Source organism: Melopsittacus undulatus, chromosome 6, assembly GCF_012275295.1.
Source record: "Melopsittacus undulatus isolate bMelUnd1 chromosome 6, bMelUnd1.mat.Z, whole genome shotgun sequence".
In the NCBI taxonomy this organism is placed as follows: domain Eukaryota; kingdom Metazoa; phylum Chordata; class Aves; order Psittaciformes; family Psittaculidae; genus Melopsittacus; species Melopsittacus undulatus.
The window spans coordinates 41,892,507-41,916,426 of record NC_047532.1 but is presented as its reverse complement, the minus strand read 5'-3'; the positions used below and the strand labels follow the sequence as shown (position 1 = coordinate 41,916,426).

General features: G+C 40.2%; 1 protein-coding gene across 1 annotated transcript in view; it reads right to left on the bottom strand.

Moving 5' to 3' along the window:
* The window catches only part of FNDC3B (fibronectin type III domain containing 3B), a 204,490-nt gene that overhangs the window by 42,467 nt on the left and 138,103 nt on the right, over positions 1 to 23,920 (bottom strand). Inside the window, exons 9-19 of the mRNA XM_034063887.1 lie at positions 23,626 to 23,685; positions 20,723 to 20,861; positions 20,333 to 20,386; positions 12,360 to 12,484; positions 9,857 to 10,031; positions 9,185 to 9,271; positions 6,071 to 6,209; positions 5,446 to 5,517; positions 4,870 to 4,988; positions 3,939 to 4,044; positions 1,422 to 1,594 (exon numbers count right to left, since the gene is read on the bottom strand). Coding sequence (XP_033919778.1) covers positions 1,422 to 1,594; positions 3,939 to 4,044; positions 4,870 to 4,988; positions 5,446 to 5,517; positions 6,071 to 6,209; positions 9,185 to 9,271; positions 9,857 to 10,031; positions 12,360 to 12,484; positions 20,333 to 20,386; positions 20,723 to 20,861; positions 23,626 to 23,685 — 1,249 coding nt within the window. The remainder of the gene's footprint in view (positions 1 to 1,421; positions 1,595 to 3,938; positions 4,045 to 4,869; positions 4,989 to 5,445; positions 5,518 to 6,070; positions 6,210 to 9,184; positions 9,272 to 9,856; positions 10,032 to 12,359; positions 12,485 to 20,332; positions 20,387 to 20,722; positions 20,862 to 23,625; positions 23,686 to 23,920) is intronic.

Genomic DNA, 23,920 nt, shown 5'->3' with positions numbered 1-23,920 from the left:
CGCCCTCAGCAAGTTTGCTGATGATACCAAGCTGTGTGGTTCAGTTGATACGCTAGAGGGAAGGAATGCCATTCAGAGGGACCTTGATACACTTGTGAGGTGGGCTGATGCCAACCTCATGAAGTTTAACCATGCAAAGTGCAAGGTCCTACACCTGGGTCAGAGCAATCCCAGGCACAGCTACAGGTTGGGCAGAGAAGAGGTTCAGAGCAGCCCTGAGGAGAATAACTTGGGGGTGTTGGTTGATGAGAAAATGAACATGATTCGGCTTCAGTGTGCACTCACAGCCCAGAAAGCCAACCGTATCCTGGGCTGCATCAAAAGGAGCGTGACCAGCAGGTCAAAGGAGCTGATCCTGCCCCTCTACTCTGCCCTTGTGAGACCTCACTTGGAGTATTGTGTGCAGTTCTAGGCTCCTCAACATAAAAAGGACATGGAACTGTTGGAACAAGTCCAGAGGAGGGCCACAAGGATGATAAGGGGACTGGAGCACCTCCCATATGAAGACAGGCTGAGAAAGTTGGGGCTGTTCAGCCTGCAAAAAAGTTGGGGCTGTTCAGCCTGCAAAAGAGAAGGCTGCATGGAAACCTCAGATACTGAAGGGGGTCTATAGGGATGCTGGAGAGGGACTCTTCATTAGGGACTATAGTGATAGGACAAGGGGTAACGGGTTAAAACTTCAATAGGGGAAGTTCAGATTGGATAAGGAAGAAATTCTTTACTGTGAGGGTGCTGAGGCACTGGAATGGGTTGCCCAGGGAAGTTTTGAATGCTCCATCCCTGGTGGTGTTCAAGGCAGGCTGCACAGAGGCTTGGGTGGCATGGTTTAGTGGGAGGTGTCCCTGCCCATGGCAGGGGGGTTGGAACTAGATGATCTTGAGGTCCTTTCCAACCCTAAGTATTCTATGATTCTATGACTCCATGTAAGTGGAATAACTTTAAAACTTCTTGTTATCTTTGTTATAAATATTCCCTTGGAATAAACATATCAACATGCATGTACCCTTACTGGGATTGCCTTTATAAAAGGCCTTTGGAAAGATGCTTTTAGAAAGCCAAGCAGAACTGATCCAAACCTGGCTGAATCATGAAGATCTTCCAAGAAAAAGTAAGAATGTGGTGGAAGGGGAATACAGAGGTCACTTCATAAGTGGATATGACTTTTAGCAGGGATTTTGCACATTTTGGTGCAGCTGATTTTGGCCATCAAATCATATTACTAGCTAAAACTTTTAAAAGAGTACCAGATTTAAAACTGCAGCTCTTCCTCCGAAGTTCCTTTAAGCATTTCTCACTTCATTTTCTTTTGCATATCTCCCTGTCACCTATGTGATCACCAGCATTAACACAATCACTCTCCATCTTGGACACAGCATCACAGTGAGAAATAGCCAAAGCACATTCTGGCATGCTGCACATACCCCACCATCATTCAGAGCTCTCACTCTGAACCGATATGTTGCTCCAGGAAGAAGGTTGCTGACGGTGCACTCCAGATCAGGCCCATGATACACTTCAGAAACTACTTCCTCAGGTTCTGTCATTTCTACACTATACTCGGAGATGGGACAGCCACTTTCTGATGGAGGGACATCTAGAAAGAAATCATATCATTCATTAAGAACAAAGGATGCATGCCAGGAAAGGTAATTTTTTTATTTCATATACGACAGAAGTATATGTGTATAGAACTATTCACGCACATGTATCTACACACACGCACACTATCAGAAATGATTTTCCTCTTCAACAGATGCCTTACCTGCAGTATCTCATCCATGTACATGACTGAGAATTTTAAAGCTAATTAATAAAATTACTCTTAGCCCTACATATTCAACAGGTCAGATCACTCCATGCATGAGAAGCACCTCCCCCAGTGATCTGTTACTCTGAGAAGTCGTGTTTGATGCCAGGAGGTGCTCATTTACTTTTTAAGCAGAACACGGTAATTACTAACATCTTCTGAGGATGAAAAAAGAATGTACTCTGCTGCTCCTCTCCAGTCTCAAAGGTGGTGTTGCATGCAAAGAAACTGTCAGTGAGGCAAGAGACTAATGTATAGGAAGCTGCATGAAGCATAGGACTAGCACTGAATACACCCTTTCTGGGACAGAAAAATGAGGAAGCACATGGTGGCTCTCTCACCCAATCTTAGCTGCTGGAAACAGCTGGAAACAGGCGGAGGTGGGTCATGCACACGCCAAAACTACTACTTATACGTAGCATTTCTGGCAAAGCCCCATTAACACCCAATAAAAGTACAAACAACTGCTATCCTTGAACTTTATTAGTCACACTGCTAACATTTATGACATTCTACATCTCTGCACTTCATCTGGAATAAGCTTTTTGGAAAGCTAAATTTGTTTTCTATGTCTGTATCTGTTTTGTTGTGGGCACCTTTTTCTCCATGAAAACAATATATTTGACACTATTTGAATGCTATTTTACAAGCCAATACTGCAGAATCAACCTGCCTGGGGTTCTGAAAAGCAATGCTCCACCATAACAGGGATGGCGTAAGCATTTAGGAAACAACATGGTATCTTGGATGCACAGATGAATTTATACTGGTGTTGAGATGCATTTGTCAGTTAGAAATTGTACTGCTCTAAAATTTAGCTTAATGAATGATGCAACAAAGAATCTTGGATGCTGCAAGATTACCATGGTAAAGAAAAAAAAAATCTGTTGGATACTGGCTTGTACATTTGTCATGGTTTGAGCATGTTTTAAGGAGAGACAGGACACCTGACCCAGGCTAGGCAATGAGGTATTCCATACCATAGCACGTGATGCCCAGGAGGCATACTGGGAAAGAGAGAGCTGGAGGGATGGAGCTGGGGAGGAAAATGGAGGAGGGAGCACACGGTGCTCAGCCAGGCAGGGTGGAGTGAGTTATGGGTCGGTGGCTGGTGGGGTGTTGTATTCTCTTCACTTGTTGTTTGCTGTATCATTATTTGTAGTAGTAAATGGCAGTAGGGGTTTTGTGTTATGCCTTAGCAATTAAACCGTTCTTATCTCAATCCGTGGGGGCTACATTCTTTGGATTTTCTTTCCTAACTCTCCGGGAGTTGGGGGACTTGGTTTAAACCACGACAACATTGTATTCTAAAAATGTGCAATTTTTTTTGCAGTCTAGTGTCATGTCCATGGTCCAAGTTCTTTGCAAAATTACAGGTGTCCAATGGACTCTGCATGTTATACTGTGGATCAGGGTTTAAAAGCCCACCAAAATCCTCAAAATGTTCTAACTCAAATTTCTGAGAGAAGTCACAGAGTCATAGAACAGTTCAGGTTGGAAAGGACCTTAAGATCATCTCATTCCAAGCCTCCTCGCATAGGCAGGGACACCGTCCACTAGACCTGGTTGCTCCAAGCTCCATCCAATCAGGCTTTGAACACTGACAGGGATGGATCACTCACAATTTCCTTGGGTAACCTGTTTCAGTGCCTAACCACTCTCACAGTAAAGAGCTTCCTTACATCTAACCTGAGTCTCCCCTGTCTAAGTCCTATATCAGAAGTAGCAACCTGCTTCTGCTAAGTCAGTATTACAAATAAAAAAGATCTCGAATCACATGGTGCTTTTGCCATAAAAGGACAGATATTCTGAAATAGCTGATACTTTATAGATCTGATATAGAGACAAGTCCCAGCTAAAATAAAAATAAGAGCACAGTATCAGGCCTAAAAGACAGATGGAGGACAGCTAAGTTCAGAAACCCAATACAGAGCCACAGTAGTTCATGAGAAGATGTATTTCTGACTTGCACAAACTTCACTAGACTTTATACTTCTCAGTGAACAGAATACATTGGAACTTTTCACAAGGTCTAACAATAGAAATAAAAGTAAAGCGAGTTCAGCAACTAACCACCAAGATCAAAGCATCAACATCACATCATCAACAGTGAAATGCTTTAAGAGCTTACCCCATTGTAGCTGTACTTCTTTGTGCTTCGGCTTCCCCAACACTCTTGGAGGCCGACAGTGACCAGGTGCAACACTTAGTGTACGGACAGGTAAACTTTCAGAACACTGGAAGAGAACAAGAGCTAAAGTTAGGTCTCTGGTACAGTTACTGCCTACAAAGTAAGGCATGATTAGAAAGTGGCACAAGAAATTGTTTCCTAAAACAACCACTTATTAGAAATTGATATTAAACAATAAAGGCTAGGAGATGCTATCAAGCATGTTACTTACAAATGCAATTTATAATAGAGTTCTTTCATTAGCATACTCACAACTGTAGCATAGGAAACTTTGATGGCTAATGTTATTGGGTTATTAATTTCAATTTTCCTTGTTTTTATAATAATATCAAGCCTAAGGTACTCAATCATTAAAAAAAAAGCAAGCAAGAGGAATAAAAGTGTAGGCACTGAAATTACTTTAATTCAAAGGAGGGAATGACAGGAATCAGCATCTGGAAAATGGAAACCAAAAATTTAAAGAATTCAGCCATGTGAAAGGTAATTAATTATTACAACAAACTACCCCTACTGCATGTCCAGCTTGTCAGTACAGGCTCATGTACATGAAAGTCTATGGCCTTTTTCAAGCAAGCAGCCAAATCAGATAAACAGCATGGTCTTTTCTAGTGTAAGTATAAACACCTATAGTTTGGTTTGAAGAAACCCAATCTCATTATATTGCAATCTGACTGAAAAAATCCCATCAGGTAGACAGAAGTCTTATAAAATTCACTAACTTGCAACATAAGATTAAATACAAAGTCTAGCTTTACTGTGCTATAGGAAAAATACTCATCTTATTTTTAAAGAAGAAATCTTTTACCAAAAATAGAGGATAAATCTCTGAAAAATATAAACCCGATAGTCCTTACTGTTAAACAATACCTACCTGACTGTGTCCACCAGTGCTGATGCAGCATGCCCGGAGTTTATACAAAGTGCCTGGTTTCAAGTGAGTACAGGTATATTCTGTAGCTGATCCACTATATGCCACTTCCCATTGGTTCGCTAAAAAAGTAAATATATCCAAGTTTAGAGAAGTATAACGCAACAAGTTCAGGAGTGTCTAGGAAAATCCTTAATGCAGTCATCTACAACTGATGAAATACAGGGAAGTCATTAGTGTTAATATTACTATGAATGGTATTCCATCCTAAAAGACATACATACACATAGACACATATACAAGTCGTTCTAAAACATATTAAATATATTAAACAGTAGGTTTATCAAGAGAGCCTAAAATTCTACCAGTAGAAAAGAAAAAGAGCATACTTAAAAAAAGCCACACCAAAACCTCCCCAAAACCCAACCCAAACTCTCCCACAAAACCTGCATGTATGTAACTCAGCTTCAATCATACGTAGAGCATAAGTGCGTTAATAAAAGTAATAGCCCAAAGGGTCAGAACTTCTTTATAGCAGTCATAACAGAATGAAATTGAGGCAACTTGTTTCAACTTTACCTTCTGGACTTCCTTGAGAAATCTCTAGTAGATACTTTAGGATTTCTGAGCCACCATTATCCTGTGGAGGATCTGAAAAAAAAAGGTAATTTGTCAAGATTAGGAGTGAAATATAACACTCGATACAGAAGCTTGTTCTGATTCTGCTCCTTCTCCTCCATAAACTCCTCCACAGTAACTACACCAAGGAATTTATAGTAGAAGTATATAGCAGACATCAGCTTTCAGCATGAGTCAGAATAAAGCAGCTGGATAATAATGTTACAAACAAAATTATGGAAAAAGCATTGAAAAAGATGCAGCATAGAAGCCTTTCCATCAATGAAGGAAGCGGCTGGAATAATGCTGACGGGACAAGAAATGTAAGGTGAAAAGCTTGAAGATGCACCTGAGTGCCAGTTAGTCAACAACAATCTACATTTTTGACTCTGAAATGCAAGAGTCTCCACACAATTTTTAAAATGTTAAAACAAATTAAGTTGGAAAGTTCTCCAAACAAGTTTAACTTTGGATGAGAAGCAGCATGAAAAATCAAAGTTCTAATACATATCTCATATTTACATAATTTTATTAGAATTTATTATGACCCAGAAAAGCTCTACTATGACAAACTGAACCAGCTTACCCCACTTCACGCTAAAGCCATGAGATGTTATTGGCCCCTTAATAACGGGTCTGGTTGGAGGTCCTGGCCTGTCTGGGCTTGTTGTACAGACCAGCACTTCGCTGGGAGAACTCTTTCCTTCCACATTAGAAGCAAACAGCTGAAACAAAACCACCACAAGTTTACCATTGTTTATTGTAACTGTTTTTCTGACAGTTCTGGATGAGACTTGTTTAGCAACTGCACAAATACCATTAAACTGAAAAGTATGTCACATCCCAACAAAGTGTATAGGATATAATAAGAGATGTTAAATTGCCATGTTGTTTCCTTACAAACTACATGGATTTCTTCCTTCCCTCCACTAGCAACAGATCATGACATGTTTAAGACAAGAGCACTGCTATTTTTTCCTTAAAAAAATAGTCATGTGGCAGTTATTTACTCATAAAAGATTACTATGATAACAACTATGCTATTTTTGTTTTGGTTGTATTTCAAACTGCTATTTAAAACAAGTTAATTCACAATATCAGTAATCACAATTAAAAGCTTAAACAGGATGACATGCAAACAAGAAATGCATAATCTACAACCACTGAAATGAGCAGGATGTGCACAAAGAAAACTCTCATCCTTTGCTTCTACTCAAAAGCACCTTCTCCTGACTTCAGGAAAAAGGTTTCTAAGCTAAGACATGAGGACCTGGCCAGGAGATTGAGCAGATCAAGATCATACAAGAAATCCCAAATGGTCCTGTGTTTTGAGGCTGCTGAGAGCTCTATAAGCTCACACTAGTCTCTGAGACAAAGATCTGTTGCCAAGAAGTGAGTAATAAAATATGTATTATAATTGCTAACAGTAAATATAAGCTAGCAGGAACTTTTCCACTTGGGAAGCTCTGTTATTCTCAGGAGCAGTCATTTCTATCCTCTCTCCTAACACAGGCATCTGAGGAAAACTATTTGTAACTTCTAAGGCCAAAAAGTATGCTTGCTTTAAACAAGTCACCAAAGCCACTATCAACTCCTGTGTATCATCTCTTGGTTCTTCTCTGACTATTCTTCACTCTAAGACATCTTGCCATGAACACCAGATACATGAGCTGGACAAATGTCCCAGTAACAGCTCTAGGGAATCAGTGTGAGCTACTAATGTAATGCAATATTTAAACATTTCCCCTATGTATACAGCTGAAGACTGCACTAGCCTGGCAGGAACCGAAAATTCCAATTAAATTGATTGCTCAAGGAGGAACTTGTCAGAGCCACAGCCTCCCCAGTCTAGAGTCCCCCATCCTCTTACATGGAATAAAAATAAACCTTTGTATCCAGGTCACTGATAAAATTATGAAATAGTATACACAGCATTGCTTTTTGTGGAACCTCACTAGAAAGAGCTGTTGGTGATTCCCGTCTGTGCTGACACTTCAGACACTTCACAGAATGAAATTACTGCACGTTGTTGTGTTGGTATCATCATTTGCCCTTCTGTGCCAAAACCTTACCTGGTATTGAACAAATGCCTTTACAACAGTGTACTACACTGCCATTGCCACTTTAATTAACCAACCTTTATTTCATCAAAAATTTTAGCAAGGTGTCTTCTCTGTAAGCAAACATTGGCTGGTATGAGGTAAATTATCCCCATAATTCTTTATTATTAAGGGGGTTCTCCAAAGCGCTGTATTTTGCCCAGGTTCAAAGACAAGCCAGTAGCCCCCACCACAAGTTTTAAAACACTGCTGTCTTCCCAGGGTACCTGTATTTGGTTTTGTTGGTGTTGTTTTATAGCTTTGGGGATCCTTCCCCAACTCCTTTAGCTAACTAATGTTGATATGCATGCAACAAGAGAACATCTCAGTGTTGAGTCAGATCAGAGTTGTGCTTGTAGCCACTGACATGAGGTGACAAGTTTGCTCTGGTACCAACCCAGATTTGTAAAATTCACATTTAATTTGAAAGCAGAGCTGCCAAGAAGTGCTAACTGTCCTTTTCCGTAAGACAGCCACTGCAGCTTTTACAATGCTAAACTTTTAAGGTACCATCTTTGAGCAACACCACAACAACTTGCTGATTCTTTGGGTAGTTCTTCACACAACTTCACAAGGTCTTCTGTCAAAGAATATCCAAAGTTGGTTTTAAGAATTTAAATGAGTCTATTGGTAAAGCTGTATTTTTTGCTGCTCCTGCCTACAGAAGCCAAATGACTGAACTGACACAAACCCACGGCATCCTTCACTCCCTGCTGTTTACAATAACATGAAGCTGCTTCCAGATACCATTTTGTGTTGGCATGATGGATACTGGAGCATGATGGATGCTGGCTTTACAGATAGCTCCTTGTCATCTCTGGAGGGATGCCAGCACTCAGGATGGCACAGCCAAACACTACCTTGTGAAGCCATGCACAGCTCCTGGCTTTGCTGAGCTGCTACGGAAGGATGGACAGGCCGGCAGTGGGTATGGAGAGCCAGCCACACCACAGCCTGTCTGGTAAAAAACACACCGTCTGCTCCTCAATAGCAGCACCCAGCACTTGTGTTGTGCTTGATGGCTTCGGCAGCAGTGAGGCAGATGACTGAATTTTGTGTCTGCAAAAAGACTTCAGAGCATTCTCTTGAGAAGGAGCATCCACAGAACAGGAGATAACAACACTTGTTGCTAAAAATCAGCTCAAAAACCAGCCACATGTGCTTATGAGATGGAAAAGCTTCAATTTCTGCATGTCAGGAGAGGACAGGTCACTGAGCTGGGGAAGGAAGCTGTGCACAAGGGAGCTTACAGTGTTTGCTCCATTGTGTAGAAGTGAGATTGATTTTGTGACCATGGGTCAGGTTTCTGGGGAGCAATTCAGCCAACTACAAGCACTTCACATCCTGAGTTGCACTTTTCCAACATCACACCTGACAGTACATGGTACCAAGAACTATGCTTGTTTTAAGGAGGCTGATCAATAAGCATCTCCCCTGTGATAAAGGTAAAAATACAACAGTTTAACCTATTAGGTTACAGTATAAAGTAAATTTGCATTTGATGACTCCAATTTGCAGGTAGTACTAAAGGATCCCTACTGTTCCTGGGAAAAAACCAACACAGAAAATACTATACAGTGACAAGAGGAAAAAGATTTTACCCTGAATTTATACTGTGTGCTTCTTCTGAGATTCTTCACAGTACAGGCTTGCTCCTCTCCAGTGTACTTTGGGTGAAACATGCTATCCTAGAAAAAACAAAACCAGACAAATATCCATAACTAAGAATTCTGAGGAAGTGCTCTCTCTATTATAGTCTGAAGCTATATTATAGCAAAGGGCCTTTACATTTGAGTGCTTATTATTATTATTCTCACCATTATTATTATTATTATTACTTCTGAGACACAAGGCTTAATAAATTTCCTTCTAGAAAGATGTTGCAATGGACCTGAATAATACAATTTTTCTGCAAAATAAGCACAAACCCAATCGTGACAGTTTAACACGTTACAGAAATAGAAGTGGCAGATGACAGAACACACAGCAGTGAGAAGGACACAGCAGACTGAACTGGTTAAGGACAAGCTGCCCAGTACCTTACGGAGTTGAGTAAAGCTTTGTGAAGTCATCATGGATGACAGTACAGATTTTTAGCTAAGGATTCATAATTCTGCTGTGGACCAGAATAAATCACACAGCTCTGTCCTGACAACTACCTAGTACTCCTAAAGACCCTCCAATGCAGCAAACCACAGTTTTCTCAGTGATTTTAAATTAGTAAGTGAAAACACTAACTCATGCAGCATACTTCATAGTAACATAGTACTTACATTATCTTCTTCCTGAATTTCCAGGGTGTAGGAAATCACTTCCTCTGGTGTACATCCTTCTACTTTATTCCACTGCAACGCGATCCATGTAACACCCGCTCGAACGAGCCTTGGGGCTGAAGGGGTCTGAGGAATATTACCTGCAGTATAGCACACCACCTCCTGGCTGTACCCACTGCACAGAAACAGAGGAATATTAAAACATACAAACATAAAAGAACTAAATAAACAAATCTCAGTGTATTTACAGAAGTATTTAACATTTTTAAAAAATCTAGACAGTGCTATAAATGTTAAAATATGAGCACCTGGTTAGGAAATGCCAGAACTAATAATAGCAAAAAATGTAGGATTGCATGTGTCCTCATGGTCATTTTTACAGTTTTCATCCCAATAAAACTGGAAAAAATAATATTTGTATGCCTAAAAATATTTACTATCAACTGTGAAGTAGAGGAAAATCTCATGTAACAAAGGGGAACTAAACATAGGAAATAAAGTCCCAAGTGCTCAACTTGCAGAAGTGGAACTTGACATACAGCTTCCACCTTTTATAAACTCAGAATAAAACTTATGTTTAAACTACACCTCTGAAAGCAGCCTCCTTCAGCAAATCAGGTCCCACTGTTTCAGACATCCCCCACCAAGGAAAGCAGGGAAAATTTATCCAGTCACGACCATATATGCTCAGCATTATGTAGGAGCTCTCTGGTGCAGGCACAAATGCCTTCCAACCTCCCAGGCTGGCTCTATTCCCTTCCAACTCTCCCTGCCCAAACTTCTTTGCATTTTAAGTTCATTAAAGTTGTGGCATGAGTCTAATAAATACTAAATGCCACATCTCCTTTTTCCGAGTGTTCTTTTGTAAAAATAACATATCTATTGAAATATTCTTACAGCTATAAAATCCACCTATTTTATATATAAATATATAAATATACATATAAAATCCACCTATTACATATAAATAGTTATAAAATCTACCCACTAACACCAAAACAAGGCAATAACCATCTTCAATGGTAGGTCCACAAGCATTACTAACAACCAAACCTGTCATATGACACGAAGTGCTGGATGACATTACCATGTTATAATTTTGAGTGCTGTCTATAAAAATAAGCCATGTGCTGTTGGTGCTTATCTTTACAGATTAACACAGAGCAGCTCACCATAAATATAGTTCTTAGTTCATTTTCCCCCCAGTAGCCTCAGGAAAAAAAAAGGGAGAGAGAAGAACAAAAAAAGGGAGGGAGGGTTGAAGCATGCCCTAAGATATATTAAAATCTGAAATATGGTAAAGAGATACCAAAGCGGGGAACTTTGCATAAAAATGGCAGTCCCAGTTACACTGAGCAGATCCACCTCAAGCCTCTTTCTCTCTATAGATCAAAAATTATTTCAGTAAGAAGGGAAGTTACCTTGCAAGAAATTGGCAAAAAGGACTCTCTGCACACATGAACAGTCCCAGTGCATCTTATAGGGAGAACACAGGAACACAAATGAAGGAAAACTTTTTAAAGCTACGTATTACTAAGAGGCTTGTATTTTGGAAAAGAAAACAATATAGGAATCTCTCTGAGCAAAATACATTGTTATATATCACCAGTGTTTCTTTTTCTGCCCTTGTAATAATGATTAGATCCTGTTTAGCTAAGAAGGACAATAAAGGAGTAAACAAGAACACTGGATGTTTAGCTTCTTCACAGCTAACCTCTTCCTGGCTTACTTTCCTTCTGTGAGTACAGAAGTGGGCATGCCTTTGCAGCATGATTGATGTCTCTTTGGGCAAACTCTGGTCCCCAGCTGTGTAACATTTTAGCCCAGGGCTCCCCAGAAACTCCTGGAGGAATGCAGTAACTGCTCATCATCTTCATTCGAGCACATCTCTTCATGTGCAAAGAAAAGCAGAACCTGAAATCCATCTTTCAAGGCCTATGGATGTGCCTGTTCTCTCTTGGTTCTGGCTCTCTCACCCTTCTTTCCCACCCCATCAGCCAGCCCTGCCAGTCCTGTGGAAGAAAGAAGGGACTGTACTGCTGAAAAGAGACAGAAGCGTTTTGCTTTAAACCAGAAAAAATAAATATATCAAGATTCCTTTCAAAATCTGTAACTTAACTTCCTCCTGCTTGTTTTTCTTGGTTCACAGAGGTCCCTAGTGGGGATTTTACATAACAGATGTATTCTTTTTGTATTAGGAATAGACCACAAAACACCATTTAACACCTCAAAAGAAGCCTATCTCCTTAGGCTAACCTCATCATGCTGAAGGTACGTGGCAATTCCCTGGGAGATGAATGTTAACACCAGGGAAGCTGTGACTTACTCTAAGAGATCAATAATAAAGCAAATGTCAGATGTTTAACACAAAACCATAAAGAGAAAAAAAACACACCACCCCTCCCCCAAATCTCCCCAGAAATTCCTCTTTACTCTGTCATTGATAGTTAAACTTTTGAATTACCACTTTTTCTCCAGAAAGCATGTACCTTGGGCAACTTACCTAGTACCGACATCATTCTGAGCTGCTAATCGGAAGGTGTAACCCAAAGCTGGACAAAGCTTTGTCAACTTGCAATGCTTCTGGCTTCCAAAGTAGCATTCTCTGAAACCACTGTTCCTCTTTCCCTAGAAAGAGAGAAATCTGTAATGGACAGCCATGAAACAAAACCACATGGTTCATATTTTAAAAAGAGCTGTTAAATGATATTAGAATTAGATGCTTTCATAAGGCAGTGTACAAAGAAAGCTGTGCAAGCCACTGACAGCACTGCTATGCTACCTAAAATAATATGAATCAACACAGTCAATCTGCTGCCAAATTCCCATCTTCATGAGATGTACCTTCATCTTTTGTCATTCTGCTCGAAACGCTATTTATCCTACTAATTAACAAAAAAGCACGCAAATTTAAGGTAAAATTCATCTCTGAACCGACCTGGTCACAGCAGCATAGGAAAGCTGCAATCAACATTTCTTGGAAATGCTACCCTCCGCACCTCAAATCCCATGTAAACTCTCTCCGGTCTTTCGAAAACACTCTATCCCACAAGAGGGCTCTCGCTCCCCACGGTCCAGCCCACGGCCAACCCCAGCTGCTGCCACCGAGGAGATTCTTGGTTTCGAACCCCACCCCAGCCCCATGCTCTTCAGGGCAAAATAGATGGAGGGAAATATAAGGCACCAGGTTCTGTAACCATCCCACTTCTCAGAGCATGCGGCATGGGATGAGTAAAGAGGATTTATTAGAAAGCATGCAACTTTCTTAAGAAGCTTGGATGACAGAGCTTTCATAGGAGCTTCATATCAACATGACCCAGAGCAATGGAGATCCCTGACAAACCTAAGATGAGGCAGCAGTGAGAGAAGGTATTGAGACACTTCCCCAGCTCCTAAGTCCTTCCTCAGGTACAAACGAGTACAACTGAGGACATTAACATTCAAAAGTTCTCTACCTCCCTCCCACATTTAAAAGAAACCAAAACCCTTTTCAATCCCACCCAACCAGGTAACCTTGGGGTAAAAACAAAGCTGAGCTTTTTGCAGGACACAGACCACAGGACAACAAATAATACCTGGTCTCATCATGTGCGACACATGGGAAATGCTCAATTTGAAATCCTTCAGGGAAAGGGCATAGACTGCTCAACTCCACATAAATAATATCACCCTGAGCTGAAGCAGTTCAAAGGAGTTTTAATTTCAATACTTGAACACAAAATTAATGCATAATTACATTACAAAGAACCCAAAACGACACCAGGATAGAAAACTAACAGCACACCCATGAGCTCGAACTGGTGCAGGAGATAGTTACAGCCATCTCTGCAACTTTCTGACTTAAGAGCTCTGCCATAGCATTCACTATTTTTGGCACCTGTCTACAGGTCTATTTTAGTGAGATAAAATAAAAAAGAACATCTGCCCATAGACAAAGCTACTTATTTCACCTGGCATACACAGCTTGAAAGAAGATTTGATGTTTCTATGCCTAAGCAGACTAACAGGAAGATAATTCACTCAGAAGTCCCTTACTGCAGCCTCACCTGCTGCTGCCTCTTTGGAGTCTGTGTGTCCTCTCACACACCATTCTTCCTCCACACTCAATACATCATCATTAAATGCCCCAAAATCTCAAAAATGCCTGAGTGGGACATGTTTTTCACCAGCCCCTGTCAATTTCCACTTCTTTTCACTTGCATTGCACCCCATAAGGAAGAACGCCATAAAATGTCTGCAGTATGACTCCGAAATATGTTTAACAAACTAGAAACAATCATGCAGACCTCCAGCATGGTACAATTTCAGGACACTGAAGAGTCATTACGCACACTGGCACACAGCCATAACTTACTTCTATTTGTAAGGCGTGATCCTACACTTGTTCTAGAACTTGGTTTTATACAGTCTTCACCCACCTGCTCCAGCTGTAACATTACTGTGTGGCTTAAGTAAATTATGGGGTGGAATTGGAAAAGAAAGATGAATCTTAAAGGAAAAGTCTTTTGTAAAATAGAAAACTTTTTCAGATCTAAAATCCTTAGATATAGTTATATGATAAAATTCCTTTTGGGCAAAAAAAAATAGGTCACCATACTTCCCAGCTCAGGAATAACGTATTTAAAATCCAGACTATACGAAACTTAATTAGTAATCCTATCTTTTAGTAGATTATCCATTCATCAGTGCAGGACTACTAAGAACAGAATTTCCCCCCCTCCCCCCCCATGCAAACTCTCTTTTATAGGTTCAGGTGCATTAAATTAATTTTTCTCTAAGACTTTAATGACTTCAGTATCTGTAAAGCATTTGAAAACATTTCTTTTTGATTTCTTAAGAACAGTTGCTTGTTTATTTGGGGTTTTTTAATTCTTTTTGTGTGATTTTTCTCCAAAAGAACAAAGTGACCAAATGCAAAGCATGTAGCTGACAAAGCGATGAACAGAGTCGGCTGGCTAAAAAGGCAAGTCCTGGAAAATCTCTCTTATCTGTAGCACAATGCCTGGTGAGAGCAATGGGCCAAGAAAACTGCAATTTGCCAACTGGTGGATGAAAACTTTGCAGAGGCTGCCAAACATTTAGCATAACTCCATTTATATAACAGTACAAGTTCTGATATTGTATATATTTTTCTTCTTGAACTGGTATTGTACCCTCTCCAGACTTGCACAGAGACCAACTGGTATTCAAGTTACTCAGACTGGCTGGTATTTTGGATTCTATTGGCACTAATTGGAGAGGCTGGCCGATATTTCTAATTAACCTGGCATTAATAGCCTGGAAATAGTCTGCTCCTTCTCTCCCAAGATTTATGAAAGCACTAATGCTGGCATAATTATAGACAGGAACAACTGGCAGGCTGGTACTGGCTGCCACCCAAGAGTCTTACAGCTTTCCCAGAATCCTTCCCCTATTCTTTGTACACTCGGCATCCAAGTTTTAATCCCTCAAATAATGTTTTGTAAGTTGCTTAAAATACACTGTATCACTTCCACAACTATTTCTAATCCACAAATTTCAGAGGAAGAGCACTATTTGACTTATTCACTAGCCCCTCCTGCAGTCTGCACTCCCTGTTCTTCATGAGATTCACCCACGAATCACCCACAGTGTGATGATCAGAGCCTGTCCAAGGAAACAAGCACGATTCAGCTCCACAAATCCATTAGAATTTTCACAACAATTCAGTTTTTAAGAGTTTTGCTTGCTATTTCGGCTATATTTCAAGCTACAGAGGGTGCTTCAGTTTCTGCTGGAGAAGACAAGGGTTTTGGGATTTTAAATGGGCTTTGTTGATCACATTCCCTGTGAAAGACATAGTAAACAAACATGACGAGGAATGGGTCACTGCAGGTATAGTGGATACAGAAACGGAGCACAGTCCTTCACAGGATCACAGTGCAGAAATCTGAATAGAAGCTGTCAGCATCAGACCTACAACCAGGAAGCAAGATGGCAATATGCTGCAGGCCATGCCAGCCTTAACTTCTGTGTTTGTCTCATACTGGCAATAAAAACCAGCAGATTGATACTCAATCTGACACAAAGCTGTGGAGCAAACTGTCAACAATTACTATGACACAACCTAGTATCTCTGCAAAGCATTTATTGTGCATGTTCTTACACACATAACTGAATTTTCTCTATATACAAACATTTAGAAGACGCAACAGGAACTATGAAACATTCCTAATACATGCACAAAATCCAATTTCATCCAAGACTCTCTTCTTGTCTGTCTCACAGGAGCAGCATAGCCACAGAACAGACCTAGAGGGCGTGCAGGTGAACAAACAAACCAGGCACAAGCATGGGGCTCCATGTACTGAATTTTGGTTGGACCACCGCTGATATGCATGGCCTGATTACAGCTAGTATAACAAAGAACACCTCTGCTATCCTCAACAGTTTAAAACTTGGTGGCATCTCCATTTATCTCTATATAAACTTAATTAACTTCCTGTCACCAGATCACTAGTGTGGTACTCTATCAGTCTCTCTCTTGAGCAAATTAAAATGAGACGCTTAATGGATGAGAATTAAAGCTGCTTTTGAGTTATATACAAAACAGCAACACACACTGCCTGAGACGGATGTCCTCTCTGGTTCAGGGACAGTCCTACACTTTCCATAGAGAATGAACAGGATATCCTTACTATCCATAAACACAAGAAAAACATGTATTTACTACCACTTAATCACAGAATCCACCTTTCACATCTGATTAGTAACAAAGGCCTGATTCTTACAGCAGTGTTAAGTGGCATTTTTCAATGCAGTTCCAGTTTACTGATTTTGATGAACACTGGCAACAGGAGAAAGCATCCACTCATTTACAGTGTTGCTTTCTGGTTGGCATATTTTTAACATTCTTTTTTCTAATTAGTCTTTTGCTTACCCTGAATAATCAATCCTGGAACAAAGGCATCAAGTGACTAGTTCAGGTTTGTAAAGTTCATAGAAAATGAGCCAGAAGGTGGAGTTTTCCTTAAATACTAATTCTAACTGATTTTATTGCCAGGCTAATATTGGCAATGCCAGCACCTGAGGTGCAGGCATGTTCAAATCCAACTGAATTTCAAAATACCAGAGAAGACAGGCTGATCCTATCTCCTTTGAAGTCAATGGAAACTTTCCCTGTGTACATCCAATGTTACCAGATGACAACCATGGAACTGATCTTTTACTCTACTGTTAAAGAATAAAGATCATCCTCCATAGTTCTTCTATGCATTCCTCTAGTATTTGAAACTAAACCAGTTTATTAGCAAGGTATTACAACTGTAACTCAAAGACTTATGTCAGTACTGAGGAAGAAAGTATTTGTGTTTTCTAACAAATATGTAATACCAGTCATGTTACAAACCATTTAATCCAATTTGGGAGGGGGGAAAGAGGTGGAAGAGCAGGAAGAGCTTTGTCTATTGACTACTCCATCTTCCAGAGCCTGTAGGTCAGGGAAATAACCGAAACTCATAACTAAATTGAAGAAGCAGCAGCTGGGTAGGACTGGCACAGTGACATGTTAAGCAGTATAACCTTCTTTTCATCAAAGCAGGTCAGAAGACACCTACTTCCAATGAAAAACAAAAGCAACTAATTTATGTTTCATCTAAAGCTAATCTAATGAGGTGAGAGAAGGCATTTAAAGTACATCTAAGAAAAGACAGCTAACCCACAGAATGGGTATAGTCCTGCATCTATTGTCAGCAAGTAACAATAAAGTAACAATTAAAAAACCCCAACAAAACAGAAAAACCCACAATAAAGAAAATATGATAATAATAATAATACCAACAAAATAAAATCCACCTTTCTCCAGTCTCTAGAGTGACCCTCCAAAGCAGTGGGGAACCCTGCAGTAGATACGTGTGGTAGCACAGGGCTTGCTGAGGAGCACTGAACCCAGGATCCCAGGCAGACCCCCCTGCACCCAGCTGGCACTGCAGCACTTCAGCCCAGCAAGACTCCCCAGCTGCAGCCACAAAGAGACAAGATGCTGTCCCTCTTGTTACAACTTGGAACCTCACCTAATCCCAAGGCTGTAAAACATGCTGCTTCTGCTGCTGTTTTACTGCAAATGTATTTCTTGCATATACGAGTGATGCCACCTACACTTCTGGCTGCATTTTAGGTGCTATGAACTGTAAAAACAGCAGGAATGAGTTGAGGTACTGTTGAGCATCATGCTCCAAGATCTGAATTTCCTCAGAGAGAGACAATCTGTTGCACACTGTGGGGGAGCATGAAGGGGTTGCTGGGGCCCCTTCCTTGGTGGGAGTGGGTAACACAGCTTGTGTTCCACAGCTCACTCACACACCATCCTCCCCTAGGAAGGGACTCAGCTTCTCAAGGCAGACTGCCGTTTTAGGGTGTTTGTCTAATTTCATCATCAGACAGTTTTCTTGTTCTCCATTCACGCAAAGTCCTCTCTACTTTTTAGCCACAACTTAATTTCATTCTGATTGCTGATTTTCCCATGTTTATATGTTACTTTGTGCCCTGTAGCTGATGAATGTTGCTCTAGCTGAGATCTGGCAGAGCATTTGCTGTTGCCTGGCAATCGTTCTCCTCCTCCCTGATGTATTTACTTCTTGATTTCACCAGGACACAGTGTGGCATTGTAAAACGGTGTTTTTGCTTACGTGGAGTTCACACAACCAAGTGCGAAGGTACAGGGCATTACAAGTGAATACTTTTTTGAACTTCGGTGCTCTAACTCCAATATCTAACCGCACCCTATGTAAGAGGCACAACTTGCGAGGGCACATGGAAAAGTGGGTAGAACAGCTTGCTGAGCTCGCTCTTGCAGGTAGATGAGGCTCTCACAGATGTAGGCACAGCCAGCCTACATCTTCAGACTTTTTCTTGTGTAAGCCTTAATAGCAAGTTTTAATTCAGCAACTCAAAATTGCATTTCTGTCTCATATCAGAGGAAACAACCAGACAATTCCGTTTCAGTCAGGAGTCCTGTCAAATCATTGGAGATGTACCAAATTAATTTGTGCAGGGCCATTATTCTTTCATCTTTGCTGGCTAGCTACCCACTGGGATCTCAGATTTCAGGACTGCTACGGAGAAAACAAGGTAATTAAACCATACAGACTAAGGGAATCAGGATGCCTTCATTTTTACCATTGGCACATTAGCTAGCCTACTAGCTACTTTTGCCATGTGAAAACCAGTTGTAACAATTATTTCTGAAGACAAAAGTCTATGTATATACTCCGTATTAAATATATAAATATAAATATATAAAATATAAATATTTAAAGGACAAAAGCATTTTAGAGTTGCCTAATGTCTATCCAAAATTATGACTAGGGTCCATGTGGACAAAATTAACATTGAAAGCATTTGCATTGTATTAATGGTCTGTTGTGCTGGTCTTTCTTCTGACAAGACCTTCTATTGCTTCCCTTCCCTTTGCAGGCTGGAATCATTTGGTTTTCCACTGCTTCACTGCTTGGTGTTGTTACATTCGCATGGCTCCAAGTTACTGGAAGCCTTGAAAGAGATCACAACAGCACAGTCAAGGTGTCACAGGAGGTGAAATGGGATCACCCTAGCCCATACTTTTGGAGAAATGTCTTTTTAATCTCCATTCCCTGACCTCACACTCTTTTTTTTATTTCTACACTGACCTTTCTTCCTTTCATTATGCAGAGAGGGACAGCAAGTCACTCTAAAATTATTATTTATTTTAGTTCAGTTCAATAGGTTTCCCATCACGTAGACCTCACTTGCTGTGATACTGAAATACTTGCAGGGTGAGTGGTTCCAAACATCATGTATTTTTTTTTTTCCGTCAAAGATGATACTCCTTGACTCATGCTTTCTGCAGAAATAAGGCTTGCACAATGGAAAGGAATTGAGGGATGAAGGGAGGACTTACAACCAGAGCCCACCTCCAGCAAATAGTCCACATCTCTTGCTTATGGCACTCTCCCCAAAAGCAAGCTGCTCACTAACTATGCAGGGACAGGGAACTTACTTCCTTTTGTGTTTGGAAGGGGAATAATTGCCACTGTGTAAAGGGCATCATTATTTTGACCCTGAATGCATTCCCTGATGAAAGGGCTGCAAGATCACGGCTCTTCTCCTTTGAGGCAAGAACAATGATTTATTCTGCACTCAGATATCAGCCAGAAAAAGAGATCATGAACAGAACTCTAAGATACATCAAGTCATTAAATAACAAGTAATGCTAATTAATAAAGTGCACTGCATGAGCAATAAAATTTAGATTTCAGGAGTACAGAAGCAGAACATTGTCTCTGCATAAAATACAGTGAATTAAAAGTTTCCCCTCTCCCTGTCCCTTTAACCTTTCCAGCTCTTTACTTAATGCCATCAGGATTTCATTTTCCTACTTCTACTTTCTCCTGTATTTAATTATTTTTCTTTACTCAGCAAATCCTTGTAAAGTCTGAGTGCCATTTATTTATGTATTTATTTCAACCAGTTACTCCTTACCTCATCCCACTCCAGAAGGTAGCTGGTGATTTTTGAACCATTATCAATGGGTGCCTATGAAGAAAAATAACAATGGTGATTTTGGGAATAAGAGAAAACTTCTCTTCCCCCCCTCATCCAGCAAATGACTAAAGTTTAAAGTGAAGCCAAAGCCTGGGGGTTGTGCACAGCTTGGCAACCTCTTAACAAATACTGTGAGGAAGCTGGATGTAATGAAACACATACATTTTAAAAGTCAAGTCAGTGCACAGGGAGGGATTTGTCAGATTACAAGAAGTTCAAGTTCCATACTGAAAACTGTCTCAGCTTTCAATTATTTTCAACAGTTATGCTCACTGTCAGTAAACTGTATTTTTCACTGCTTTCTTGCCTGATCCAAGTATTACCTACCTTCCATTGTAAGGTTAAGGAGCTTTTGGTCCTGTGCGAGGGTTTGGGTGGGAAGGGACACTCTGGTGCTGAGCTGTGAGTGGTGAAGCTTACTGGCTCTGAGCAGGAACCCTTTACTGAGTTGTACATTGCATATACCCTGGAAACAACATTCAAATGGGTTACAAACTTGCTGACAATTATAAGATGACACAGCACTACCTCACCACAATATCTGACTACCAAAGCATCCACAATACCGTCCACTAACAACAGTTTTCTCACAGCCCAGTGGCTATCATTATCTCACTTCACTTGATACAAGTATGCAATAGAATTCATAGTAGAAGAGAAATATTACAGCGTTTTGTTCAAATACTCCCAGAGACCACTGAGTTATCATCATCATTTTTTCTTTCCACCACTACTTTCTTCCCTATTGCCAGACTTTTACACACAGTGTGCTAAAATCCTCTTTGCAATACAAAATTTTAATGCCTGGGTACATGTAAAGCAAGTGAATGGTGCTAACTGCTGGTCTCTTTCCGTGACTACAAGCTTCTACATAGCCTAGGTGTCAACACTTAGAACTTACACAGCTCTGGTTAAACTAAAAATCTTCAAAGCAAATACGATTTCAGGCAGTTTCTCTATGTATCAGTACAGAAGGGCATATATAATATTTCACCTATTGGAAAGTGAACACAATGTGGTTGAGCACTTCTTCACAAGGTGTTTTTCTCTGAAAAAATTAATGATGTTATTTTTGCCCCTGCACATATTCTATGCACCAAAATAAAAGTGCAAATTGGAAGTCTTCTACTCAAAAAAAGCTCAAACCATGACCAGACGATGACCTCTGAGCTCGCTGTACCTATTGTGCGCTTGAATGCAGAGTTTAAGAAAGGGCAATTTCCAAATTTGTTTTCAGTAGATAAGAGTAATTTATGTACAATGGCCACCTACATAGAATCACATCTTTTGGGAAGTTCACAAGAACTGCTATAGTGCTGCTTTACCCACCACCTGTTAGTCAGGAGTGAAAACAAATGCAGTTAATTGAGTCTGAAGCTGATGAGTGGTATGTACCCGTGCCGGAACTCAGTGTAGCCAAGCAGCAAACACATACCATCAGGGAATACAACCATGTGAAAATGAGCTTAACAAGCATCTTCTGCAAGCCACTGAAACACTGAGCACAGTCGTCTCTGCAAGCACCAAAGTAATACTACTGGAAGAAACACAGGCAAGAGGTTCAGGGCAAACCAGGGTGTGCTGGGTGTCAGGGTTCAGTAGGGTGGGACCAAGAATGAGCAGCCTGCCTGTGTGGAGATGAAGCCCTGAGAGATGCTGCCAAGGTTAAGGAGACCTAAGGCAATCTGCCGAGTAACAGTTGCCCAATACATTTCTTTACTTAACAGATTTATTTCTTCACAGTTGTTAATATATAACACAGTTTCAGTGAAGGAAAAAATTGTCATGGAAAGCAAACAGCACGTCTTTTCAGTGTTGGTTCCTTTCACTCCAAACACATGCCGCTGCTTTTTTAAGTCTGACTTTTATAATTAGCAGTTGCTTCTCCTTTTTAAACAAAGTTAACTGCTGTTCACAAACAATTTTTAATTTGACAAGCACCAGGAAGGTGGAGTGAGCTGTAGGTAGGGAGAAAGAAGTCAGTCAGGACACAGAGCAAATACTCACAATGCCCTCAAAAATCACACCAGACCTCCATGCCACACTGTGCATAGCGACCACTTTCTTGTTGGAAGTTGGCTTTTAACATGATGCTCAATTGCTTAAAGCAGAATGCTCAGCAGTGTTATATAATTTTCTCCTCTTGCTATCATCCATTTGCTGCTAGGGCTGCAACTACTGGCTGACCTGGGAGTCTGAGTCTTGTACTTACGTACAAGAAGTTACTTCTGGTTTTGTGTTTATACTTGAAAAGTTCACTTTAAAGCTCCACTAGAATGTATTCTTAGAAAAACATAAGCTGTAGTGCCAGAGCAAGACAGATACATTCTGGTGTTGGGTTGGTTTGGTTTTTTTTTAATAGTTGAGAAGCACAGTGTTCTTTAAAATTTTACAAACAGGAGCAGCCTTGATGTGAAAAAACACAGCAAATCCAGCCCTTGTCTGGAAAACCAGAGGGAAACAACAGACAGGAGTGAAAGGATTTTTTTTTAAGGATATAGAGTATAAGTGAACAGGATGTGAATTTGAAACCCTACTTCATCAGCAAAGTCTTTAAAAAAAAAGGCAACATAAGCAGATAACACGACAGACGGTGTTAAAAACATCAGGGAGCAAAACTGAGAATGTGTCAACAGTTACTAAATGTGCAAACCACATTTTTCGAATCAAAGAGAAACACACCCTGAAAATACCAAGAAAAGCCAGTGCAAATCCTTGGGTTTTGTTTTTGGGTTGTTTTTTTCTTTTTTGCATAAATTCTGAAATTAGGGGCAGACGCATTTCTAAGCTGCAGATTTACTTCACGCACAGAGTATTTATGGGGAAACAGTGCTGGAGTACCTTCAGAGTTAGCACACCTCTAGCAGAAATGCCAGCTGCTTGAGTCAAACTTTTAAGAAGTTTGAGGAATCCCACTTTCATGCACAAGCATTTCCAGACCTGTTAAATGCACAGGCAGAAATATAGCTATGCAGATGTCTTTTTTTCCTCTTTACCATAGTAAGGACAGCAATATGACAGCAAATGTATTGTTCAAAAAATACTCTCGTAACTTTAAAGTCCAAGATAAAATCTGTGAGAAAGTATTTAGAAGCTACTGAAAACACACTTAGAGTGATGACCGTGAAATTCTTGAGCTACACTGTAGAGTTAGATAGAAGACTTTCACATTTATTCTCAATCTAATTAAAGAGTTTATATTTAAGTGACCTTCAGTCAGACTAACTCACCTGACGTGATAATCTGTTGCTGGCCTAAGGTCTTTCAGGTTATATTCTAATTCTTCTCCACTGCAGGAAAAAGAAAACAAACTCAACAAATTAATAAATGATGAAAAACAGTATCACACTTAGCACAGTTAATGATTTTTTCAGTGACTAGCAACTCCCTCATATTATGATTTGAAAGAAAATGTTTTTTTTCCCAGAAAACCAGTAGTAAACCATATACCAATAACTTGTCGATGCAATTCTTGTTTCTTTAAAACTTCACAAAGCTCTGTATACACAGGAGAAAAGTAATAAT